General features: G+C 35.7%; 1 protein-coding gene across 2 annotated transcripts in view; it reads left to right on the forward strand.

Annotated features, from left to right (window-relative positions):
- LOC124554771 (alpha-soluble NSF attachment protein) overlaps positions 1-12,200 on the forward strand; it is a 65,645-nt gene that overhangs the window by 38,544 nt on the left and 14,901 nt on the right. The window contains exon 5 of one of the 2 annotated variants that reach the window (XR_006968442.1): positions 1,303-1,425. Coding sequence is in view for 1 of the 2 variants with exons in the window: in XM_047128417.1 (XP_046984373.1) it covers positions 1,303-1,452 (150 nt within the window). In the remaining variant the exon portion in view is untranslated. Of the gene's footprint in view, positions 1-1,302; positions 7,693-12,200 lie in introns of those variants that run through there. The other variant, XM_047128417.1, reaches the window with a different exon arrangement.

Raw genomic sequence — 12,200 nt, forward strand, 5'->3', positions numbered from 1 at the left:
ACCTATTAACCAAATGCTGTGGCCTGTGCTGTGCCCATACTTAGATGCCAAAGTGTTAAATAAAAGTACATCATGATGTCAGGCTATAAAAAATTCTTAAATAATGGATGTGGAGTTTTTGCTAAGAAAGAGATTGTTTTGAAAGACATCCCATTTGCATGTCAGCCATTCTTACAGACACTTTTCTTTATTTTGTTACTGTTACAATGAACTGTGGGGAATACTACATAATTTAAATGTGTTTCTTTGCATTGTTCAGCAAAACTATTCAATTTTGGAATCTTGCTGTCTTCTAATAACTTCCCTGCTTCATTAAATGAATGACATGTACTTCAATGTTGGACATCTCTAAATGCTTTGTCTACACATTAACAACCCAGCTTTTATGTTTAAGAAAGTTTTAGAAATTAAATCAGCAGTTCAGGTTTCAAAGGTGTTTCATATAATGTACAAATCATTGAGCCAGGAAAAGTTGTTTTTGATTGAGAGTATTCATGACTCTGTGCCATACGTTCTTGTCACTTCTTCTTTATCTTCCATGTATTATCTTAGATGCAGTAATCACATTTGGAAAATGATTCAGGAATTGTGTGTGACTTTAGCCTTGCTACTTCTGTATATAGGGTGGGCAAAATAATGCTGACCTGGAGAATATTTATAAGAAAGATATGGAATTGACCCTTGTTAATAAACAGAACTGCCCATCTTAGATAATGCTGGAAACCGTGGATTCAATTCACCAATCGGCTATCACATGTCTGCATGCACACGTCGGCCGCACGCTCTGTATAGAATACTTTGACGTGTCATTAGGTTTAAGCAAGTGAGAGGAGCAGACATGTTTAGTGACCAGTTGAAGGCAACATAAATTTGTGCTCACAGTAAAACAGTGCATCTTCATTGTCCAGTGGTACATGAAGCTCAGTTTGTGGAAAACGTGTACAGACCTGTTTGTGCAAGAGTTAAAGACTGGAAGTGATTTGGCTGAATCTGCAGCGAAGTCAGCAATGCAAAACTTAGCGACAAAATGGTGAAAAATGGGCTCTATAGGGAATAAAAACTGTAACTCTCGTAAAAGAGTTTGAATGCCAGAAAACAATGTTTGTGTCTTCCTGTAAATACTTTCTCTGCATGTTTATTTTCCTTACCTTGCATTTTGTGCCCAAGGGAATAATTAATTCTGGATAGTCCAACTTCCTGAGTATAGATGAATGTCTGAGAAAAAGTGGGGCTTTTTATTTGTAGACTATTAATAAGTGTGGTTTAAATTGATCATTAATGCCAGAAATTTTTAAATTTCAGGTTTTAATTGATCACATGGAGGAGCAGAATGTTGATGGTTTCACAGAAGCAGTGAAAGATTATGATTCAATTTCACGACTTGATCAGTGGTACACCACTATTCTGCTACGCATAAAGAAACAGGTTAATGACAACCCAGATCTTCGCTGAGTCAGAGCTTTCTATTTGTGTGCATCCTTTGTACTTGAACTGTCTTTTGGCACTTCCCACAGTAATTTTTTAGGGTGCAAACAACTTAAATATAGAAGAGACTATTAAAAAGCCAGAAAGAGCTGCTGTTTTATGGAGTTGGTATTAACTGAACTTTATTTACAAGTACAGTTAAGCATGTCTTATTTCTCCTCATTTTTAATGAAATTTCAGAATACCAAAGACACTATAGACAAAGGAAATCTTTTGTTCTAAAATAATGGATGGCCACTTTTTACACCATGCAATAAACAGACAATATTTTTCCGAAACACATTTATCTTGATACATGAATTCATGTATGATAAACTGTAGAGGTGTCACAAGCTTTCCAGAAGCAGCTTAATAAAACACACACACACACACACACACACACACACACACACACACACACTACCTGCTTGTGTTTGTTAGTTTCTTGTAGCTAGTACGATTCCTTCATTTTTATTCCAGTAAGGGCAGAGGTTTCTGTCAAAAGTTTACTGTAGTTAAACAGTGCATGTGTAGTATCTTAATTTCATTTAAACTATGGTTGATCCTTCTCCATACCCGTAAAGCAGTAGTTTTTGTTTCTAATATTAATTATTGATACATTTCTGGAAAGCTTGTAGTGAAACTACACTTTGTGTACTACTATGATGTTGGCTTTGAGAAAGTTGTTGAATGTTGCAGGTGAAAATAATATAAAATATTGTCTAGTAGTGATGTTGGTTTTTTGCACTTTTATTGTTAATGAATTCATAGAAAAATGGCCTTGTACTATTACTGCCACAAAGAACCAGTGATCAACAAATTAACACTTCACAATCAATAATTTAAGTATAAGAAAAGAAGTGTATTCAGTACATGTTCTGACTGAGCACTGTGCTGAATTAAACAAGCATTGTCTATTAATGTTTTTAGTCTTTATAAATGTTGTAAATTGAGCCTGCAGTGGTTAGATTCCCAGAATATTAGATCTTATTGCATAATATATACAAGGTGGCAAATGCTGAAGTAGACATTGATTGGAAAGCATATTGTGTATGTTAATTTCTTTTTGTAGTGGAGTTGTAATACTGACATTTTGTTGACAGTCATCACTGATTGTTTTCTACATGCATTGTGACAAATGTGTGCTCACATACATTTCTAAAGTTCATTGAAAAATCTGATCATGTATTTTTTTCCTTTTTCTAAATTATCATGTTGTTATTCTGTAATATTTTGATAAAATGTATTTATGTGGATGTTTTATGTGAGATGGAGGCACAGTTACTTACTATTTTTTTGTTTTTTTTAGATAATTTTTAGTAATGTGTGCAGACTGTAGTTTTGGGTTAGTGCATCGGACAATGTCACTTGCAGTCACCTACTTTTGGAAGCAATAATTATGTAAAGTGCCCATTCATCACTAGTTACTGGCTTGGGGTGCCACATCTCTTCCTTACACTAATGATGGTGGTGGTGTACTTGTGTTTTCATAACACAAGTTTTGTGTGTGGCATTCAAAGGTTTGAACCCATGGCTCTCCACAGTTCACTAGTCACATAATTATATTTTGGAGTTGGATTTTAGAGTTTGGTATAGGAAGCTGCAGAGGTGTATAATTTATAAAATATAAAGGATAACTGGATCCAAACCAATGAGTGCATAGATGGGGGACATGATCACAGATCACAGAAGAGGGAGGGGAAAATTTGGGAGGGGGGAACCCAGATACACAGTTCTGGAAAATCAGATAATTCTCTAGAACACACAACAGAGTATGTGGTATGGTATTTGAGGAAAGATTTCTGAAGTAAAACGAGTGGCAGAAATTAATCATTCTTTGTATTGCAACCCAGTGTCTTCCTCCTTGTTACATCTTATTTATAGTTTTAGATTTGTGTTCTCTCTCTCTCTCTCTCTCTCTCTCTCTCTCTCTCTCTCTCTCCATTTGGGAAGAGCTTCTTGTTCTCTGCATGTATTCTATTACTTGTTCATTATATTTACTCTTATTGTGAGTTGTTCCTCAAAAATTGGAAACTTGTAGTAAGTTCTATGGGACCAGACTACTGAGGTCATCGGTCCCTAGGCTTACACACTAGTTAATCTAACTTAAACTAACTTACGCTAAGGACAACACACACACACACACACACACCCACCCATGCCCAAGGGAGGACTTGAACCTCCGATGGAGGCAGCCGCGCAAACTGTGGCGAGGCGCCTTAGACTGCACGGCTACCCTGCGCGGCTCCTTGTTCCTCAGCTGTATACAATACAGGCAGAATATTTCTTTGTTCCTATGTAGTCTGCAACAGTAATCCCACTGTTTGTTTCTGAAAATTAAGTTTATATTTTGTATGTAGACAGAAGGTGTTATGTGATTCTTTAAATAGCAGTTCCATTATAAGAATCCATGACTGTGAACACACATTGTGGAATGAGAAGGATGTGATTATTATGCACCAAATTAGCATTGTCTGATCAGCTGTATACTCCTGTATGAGTGTAAATAGGTTTAATAATAATAATGTTGTTACCATTTATGTTGATTGTGCCTATTATTCAGGAAAAGTTGGTTGACAGTGTTTATTACTGTAATGAGATTCTCTTTTTTGTGCACATATTTGATGCAAAGCTCTTTTATATTAACCACCATTGTGGAAATTAATGGTTCTATATAAAAAATAATTATGCTTGGAAAAAACTTCTTTGAAAATAGAAGATTCTTAATCCTCATACGATAATTTAGAATTATTGAAGTCTCATCAAGTATCTTACAAACTGAATGTTATTTTAAGATTATATTATTTAGGTATTGGTTCTTTTAATTCATTGTGGGGAAGTTTATCACATAAGTTGCACCACACAAAGATTTGACTAGATGTGGAGAATTGTCAGAATGTGTGATTTGTGGCAGAAGGGAAACGATCACCATGATTATTACCTTGAATATCTAAACCATGTGCTTTACCTTATAAACTTCTAGCATTACAGAGGTAGTTAACTATTATTTTGACTTTAAAATGTTGAAAATTGCAGTGCACATGAATGTAGCACAGATTTTCTCCAAATGAATGTGACCATTGAGTTTAGGGAAAACAGTTACAGCATTTTTCCCTGTAACTCCTGGTCTTGGAGGGGTACTAAATAACTTCCCCTAACCTACCCCCATGCACACGTGATTTGGGCTACTGACTTGTAAGAAGTGTGAATGCACAAGTCATGATCCCTTTTCCATCTCCCTTTCAGTACATGTAATGGAATTTAAAATATATACTGAGCTGTTAGAATGATAAAGACTTCATGTCGTGAGAACAGCTTCCAAAGTAAGGTTACTTTTACAATGATTCATTTTATGTTTTTACTATCTGGTACATGGCCACATAAATGATTGTGTGAGGTAGGAGGATTGGTATTTCTCATTGCTGTTTTTGAGATTTCTCGGCATCACTTTTCCTCTCTTAACTGTTAAGATGTAGTGTTGATGGATAACCACTAAAGAAATTCCTAGTTTGTCACACGATGTAAGATTGTGACCTTCCTAGCACTTCAGTCACTACTCAAGCATATTCAGTTTTCATTCTTGGAAGGCACAAGAGTCACTAATGGTGAAATTTACAAATGTAATTTCTCTCTTTCTGATTTCTTCCTTCGCGGTTAGCAACATTTTAAAATGATTGCTCTCTTCCTACAACTATGAATAGAAGGGTTTCTTGTATTTAGACCAAGCAGATTTTGATATCTCGTTGTTTTATTTCTTTCATATTTGCATACCAGTATGATTTGTATTTTAAGGAAGCAATGCAAATTGAGAATAATTTTAATTTATGGCACACATTAAACATTGGGAAATTCTGCCACTTAGTGTGCACCCAATCTGTAATGACGAAGAAAGGTACTTGTACTATGGCACTGATAAAACTTCAAAGAGTGTGAACTATTTGATATTGCAAATATGTTGGTCTTGGCAGTGTTTGCAGTTACTTTCTGCTCAGAAATAGTTGAACTATGCTAGTTTTTTTAAAATTTGGTGTCGGGATAGGAGATGTTGGATGTTGTCTTTACATATTGTGTATGGGGGAAGTGTTTATCAACATTTATATTGGACTGTATTCTTCAGCAATGCATTATTTACTGTAGTGTGTTCTAGCTCTCAAACACTTTACTTCACCATTAAACACAAGACTCTAAAAGATGGATGTTTATATAACATCCTATGTGTGTTTTCCATCTGTACGTAAGTTTTCATAATGGGGTATCTTATAGTTCTGTTTTATATGAAGCATAATTGGAGAAACCAGTCATGTAGCTAGTGTTTTATTTTATTGGAAAAACAAACTTTTTTTGGGTTGGTGGTATTAAGCTGCTATCGTGTTAAATACATAAACTTCATTGTTTCTAGTAGTTGGACATATTGACGTTGGGTGATAATCCAGGTAGCAGACATTTTATAAGAGTATATTGCTACCTTTAAGAGCTCTTAAAAGTATGGGTAAAGTAGCATTCATGATGGTTAGCTAATCAGTCATGAGCATGAGCATTGCATTCAGGTGCACAGAGATAACTGTCAAATTTTACATATTTCTGTGGCCCTTGCAGAGAATCCGTTAAATAATCTTTCCTTAACCACATCCAATTTTTGTCCTGTCCTCCATTTGTAATTCAAATAATTAAGCTGGTCTTGCATTTTCATTGTTCATACAATGCTTAATGCCCAAAATTGATTTATATTTTTTCATTTTTCAGTACTGTATATCTTAAGCCATATTTTTAATGTTGAGTGAATAACATTCCTTATGTATCCTGAAATACTTCCTTAGAACTTAAGCAGTTTCGTTTCCCATTTCTATGCAGAGCAGTGCATAGTTGGTAGATACTTTGGGGAAACTGTATCAATGTTCGGTTTTTGTCTCCCCTTTTTTAGATATCAGAGGACAATATTTCATAGACTGCTGTAGGTGCTGTTACAGATCTGTTAGCAATTTCACTGCCAGAATGTTTGTTTTGGACTCATCATATACTTAATTCATAGAAAGCAATTTTGTCAGTGTGCTGCGAAGTTCACACACTTAAGTGTTCACGTATTGTAGTTTTATGAAATCCTTCATGAGCCTGTGTTCACTTAATGTAGTTACATGAAATTCTCCATGAACCTTTGTGCCTTGAATGTCCATTATCTTGCACAAAAGTATTGTCACCTGCAGTATTTTTGTTGTGCTTCTGTAATTAAGGAAAGAATTTTCTGAGTAAGTGTCTTCAGTGAGGATAGAAAAAGGGAGATCTAACCACTGAAAAAGTGTGGAAGAGTTCAAAATACACCCAGGATATGCTAAAATTAAAAATTTTAAAACGTTGTAAGTTAGAATTAACTGTCATATTCTTATTTTAAGTTGAGCACATAGTGACATGGTAAATTATGAAATTTGATAGGACACATGAGTGGGAGGACTTAGAACATTTTTTTATTTTGCTTTCTCTCTTTGCTGTTGTGTATCCAGCATGGCAGTTGGTCATCACAATCCTATGGGTTTCGTAAAAATATAGTCTAGCAAAAGGCTGCATTTCTGTTCCATTGTATTTTTTCCATAAACATGAGATTATACATGTTTTGTAAACTGTTGCTGAAATCATATCTTTGTTCTTTTCGACATTTATAAATCTAATCGCAAAGCACATTTCAGTATAGTTAAGGCACGACTGAAAAATTACACTTTGGTGGACTGATTTTTCGTTGTTAATTTTTATACTGTCTTCATGAATTACATGCTTTATGTACTGATAACCTTTCAATTAGCATGTGAGATTCAGTGCAGCTTCTGGTGTGTGATTGCCATGTAATGAAATTTTGTGACCATTTCTCAGATCTCTGACAAAGATTTAAAGCAAATAACATATAATACAGTTAACAGGTTTTCTGAAAAAAAAAAAAAAAAAACAAGTGATAAGAATTTTTTCAGCCTATATTGATATGCACATATAATGTAGGTTATTTGACACTTATTTATAATAATGTAACAATGTATTTGTTATTGCAAATTGTTAAAGTGTCATTGAAGACTGTGAGACAATGTAGATACTGTGAATATTGTGAAATATTAGATGATGTATAAGCTTAGCATTTTGTATTTATTTATGCTTGTAGAATTTTTGATTTAATGAGGAGAAATATTTATTTTACAATGTGGTACTGTATCATAATGCCTTTAAAATTAAATACTTTGTGAAATCTTATGGACATTGTCAGTGTTCTCATGAAATATAAAAATGACAGATACATGCAAAACAATATTTTTCGTCAGGCTTAGGCACACATTCCTGGTCTGCCTCCAAAGGTAATTACATATAGTAATGGTGATGCAGTAATATCTTTTAGGTACCCATGATGACAGTGCTCCTGTTTTATTTGTGTGAAGAATTCATACACTTTTGTCATTTTGGGCTGAAAGCAGCAGTTATCTGAAGGATTTCTTAGGGTGGTACTTGAAACATAATTGCATAGGTTATTTGAATGAGATCACTGCAATATAAAATAGCACTTAGAGCACATAGAAAGATTAGTGATAAGTGATTATAATCACAGGGAGATGGTTTGTACTTCAGTTCTGCAGTGTCTTATTTTATGTGAATAGGACGGTTAGTGTTACACCAGTGACATTCAGACAAGTTGCCAAATGAAACAGACGTGAAAACAAGTCACATTACGCCTTTTCACCATCAAAATGCCCAGTGGCATCAGGGGAAGGAGTTCGATCAGGGCAGATTTACCTGCCTGCAGGAACTAGGTTTGTCATACCGTGATATTTCCACTCGAAGAGGGCTTGACTTTATGGCAGTAGTACGTGTGGAACCATTGAATATGAGGTGGTTGCTGGCTGCAGTGAGTAGGTGCTGGAACACAAATTCTTAGCAGCTGATGGAATCTTGTTTTGTATAGATAATGATTCTTACAGCTTTTTCCATAATTTTAACTTTTCTGCCAGTGAGCGTAAACTTGACTGTGTCAATACTTTGATATGGTCTGTGCAGTGGATTTATGGTATGAATACCATTATGTTGGTTTCCATTGTCTTGGAGCCATGCACACCACCTTTGACTCAAATGTACATCCTAATGCCATCACCACTATGCTGAATGGCAAGATTTAGTGTTCACAGGCAAGTTCTGCCTCAGCCTGTGCTACAGTAAATTGTCCATACATGTTCAACACTGTCTTGGTGGACTGCAGTGTGACAGTCTACAGTGTTGATAGGCATAGTGGGAAATCACTATGTAAGATGGTTTGGTGATTCCACTGAATAAATTGTGATCTTAACTATTACATACTGAGGAAAAAACTGAACAACAAGAAGTAGGTTCTGGTTTCTGTGAAACTACTACTCCTTTCGGCAATACCACACACTATATTCCAGAAGGTCGTTGCATGTGGTGGAGAATATGCAATTCTTTTCCGTACCCAAGCTTCCCTAGCATGCATGTTTGCTCGCCATGTTATCCATCAAATATGTCAGGAATGTGGTAAAGCCATTTGTCGTAATCTAGCAACCACATTTTGTGCTGTGGACTTGCATAAAAATTATAGGGGTGATTCGCGAGGCATAAAAATTATAGGGGTGATTCGCGAGGCATAAAAATTATAGGGGTGATTCGCGAGGAATATACGTAGGTCCTTACAGATCACATGCTACAGTGTGTAGGTGTTCGCATCATAGCACATAGGATAATGTTGCATTGTCAGAAATAACATGTCATTTAGTAGAGATGGTGATAAATGGGGTCAAACACTGTAGCGCATTGCTGCTTATGTAGGTGCAGTTTTTGAGCTGTTTCAGGAAAAATATGGAGAAACTTGGGCAGAAATTTGTTGGTTGTGTTACGGTAATGGTTTTGCATTTACCAGCAATAGAAAATACATAATCATATATTGCCTTGAGCAGTTGGTTTGAGAAATTCAGTTTTAAGATAACACATTAGATATCAAAGGGAATTTGTAAAACACAGCTACCGCAGTTGTCATTGGCTATGTGAGTTGAGACAGATATTTAAAGATGACGGAAAACATGTTTGGCAAGTGCAACATCAAATGATAGTTGGTTAATTAAGCAGCAAACATTCTATCTTCGGGCCTGCAAATGTGAAGTATGAATGGAAGGCATCCAATAACATTGTACAACAGAGACATGTGCCACACAAAGTTGAGAGGAATGAGAATGAAATGCTAAGTTGAACCCACTCCCCTCTTCCCCCCCCTCCCCCCTCCCCCCACTGCCTCTCCTCCCCCCCCCCTCCCCCCTCCCCCCACTGCCCCCCCATAAAGTCATGCAAAAGGGGAAAGACAAACAGAACTGATTCAGTGCTGATTTAATAATATATAAATTATACAAAAGAACCTACCTACTACCCTTACATCTAACATTTATTGTAGGTTGAGGAGGAACAAAGTTTCTTGATTAGTGAAAAAAGTGCAGGATAATGTAAACTATGTAATTGTGTAACAGACGTACTCGACCAATTTCATTGGCAGATATGGAGAGACTTCACCTTCCAACCATGGGAAGTGTGAACGTTTGAGTTCAGCTCTTTCCGGAAAATTTCATGGACTCCATTGTTTTTGCGTCAGACATAATTTCTCTGCTGTTTTCATGTCAGAAGTCATGATTTGCATAGGTAGTACTTTTCTGTTGCTCTGGAGAATCATAGGATGCCATTGTCCCCTCAAATATATTTGTGCTACTCCAGAACATTGGAGATTGCAGTTTTCCCATCAGATCTTTTTCTTTTGTTCTAAAACATTGGGAGTCACGTTTGTGTAATTCTCCTTTGTCATTCACATACTTACAAGTATATGTTCTTGCACCAGCAACTTTGCAACCATATTCTGTATGGAATGTTGCTTCAACAATTACAACACTCAGAAAAATTAATGACGAAGTGTAATGTATTTTTGTAATGCTGAACACGATTTTTGCATTTCACGTATTATTTACATTAAATGTCAGGTAAAAAGCAATTGTAAATTAATTTTTTGGTATTGTTAAATTCCTTCAGTTTTATCCTTCCAGCTTTTCTAATTATGAAATAACAATGCCCACAATTTCGTGTGAATAAATTGAAAAATTGCACATGATTAGAGGGTTAATGTTCCAATTTTTAGAGTGCCCTTTCAAAGTGGATTCAAGCAACATGTGACATCCACTCGTGTAGATCTCAACATAATGGCAAAAGTGATAAATTCAGAAGTTGAGTTTATGCCATTTTATTTTTAATCCAGACAATGTAAGTTACAAGTTTACTATCGTTTACTTATCACTGGAGAATTTTCATGCCATGTGCCCTAATGACCTGTATATTTATACTCTGCAAGTGGAGTATACACCGTGGTTCACTTTTATTACCATGTGAGACTGGTAAAGCACTGTATACACTCCACTTATGGAGTATAAATATATTTATCAGTAGAACATGGAGCATGAAAAATTCTCCAGCGATAAGCAAAAGAAAGAGAACTTGTAACTTAGATTTTCCATATTAAAAATGAGAACACTGTAGTATTTGCTAAGGTTTGGTAATTTGAGTTTGCTCTGTGTTATGAATAATAGCTTAAAATCAAAAGAAGGGACTGTGTACCATACTGTGTGATTACAAAATGATGACATGAATAGTTCTGACACAAGAACCAGTCTGTCCTAAAATTGGTTGAAAGGTGTTAAAAGGGAAGTAGAATTCCTGAAGTGATAATTGTCACCTGACATTGGCAAGTCAGACTTGTTTTTAAGAGGGTCAACATCTAAAATGGATTAGATTTTATTTGTCCTGTGGTATTCCTGTATAGTTATGGATACCATGGTGTTTTTACCAAGACTCACTTATTTGACTTCTTCAGGTATCAGTAACGGCCCGTTCTGTCACAATCTCATCCATATGTGGTCCTGTTGTACCAGGTCTTACATTATGAATCCTTATAAAAATGTATCAAAGTGGTTGGAGGGATTCTGGTGAACACAAACAATTTATTGTGTGTTGTTGGAATTTTAACACTGGTAATTTACATGATTTATAAAAGTATGTGTTCACATAATGCCATCTGTAATCTGTAACCAAAACCATGTGGATACTATCATAATGAGCTTATAATGAATTAGGGGAAATAAACATAAACCTTTCACTGTGTGCTCCTCAGCCACTTACCTGCACTTGACTTTATTATGTTGAATCTTTTCTTCAACTGATGCCCGAAACACATCTTTGTATGAAAGGTAAGCTGGATTTAATGTTTTGTGTAGTCAAGGCAGTTGGTTAACTCATAAATGTCTGGTGAGGTTAAAGAGATAGTGAACATTTGGGTACAATATGTTATAGTTTTAAAATATTATTTTACATTTGTGTAATGCCTCAAACATAAACAAGTTGCCAATACTACCACAGCAATCTGACAAGGAGCCCCTTGAGTGCATCAGTAGGGCTCACTTGAAAGTGTTGCATTAGCAGTTACAGCAGGAAATATATTAGCTGCTCATGCCTCACCATGTGCATCTGGAGGGCAGCAGAAAATGTATGGAGATACTTTCTGTGGTATATAACAGTCGAGAAATGTTCAAAACAAATGATGAACTTGCACTGTGAACACTGAGTGAAAATGGTGCACACAGTGATCAAAAATATTTGCACCACACAGATTGTATATGAACTCCTGGGGTGTTAGAAACTGTGTGGGATATCCAGCTAGGTATCCACTCTTCAAG

The sequence above is a fragment of the Schistocerca americana genome, chromosome X (genome assembly GCF_021461395.2).
Source record: "Schistocerca americana isolate TAMUIC-IGC-003095 chromosome X, iqSchAmer2.1, whole genome shotgun sequence".
Classification (NCBI taxonomy): domain Eukaryota; kingdom Metazoa; phylum Arthropoda; class Insecta; order Orthoptera; family Acrididae; genus Schistocerca; species Schistocerca americana.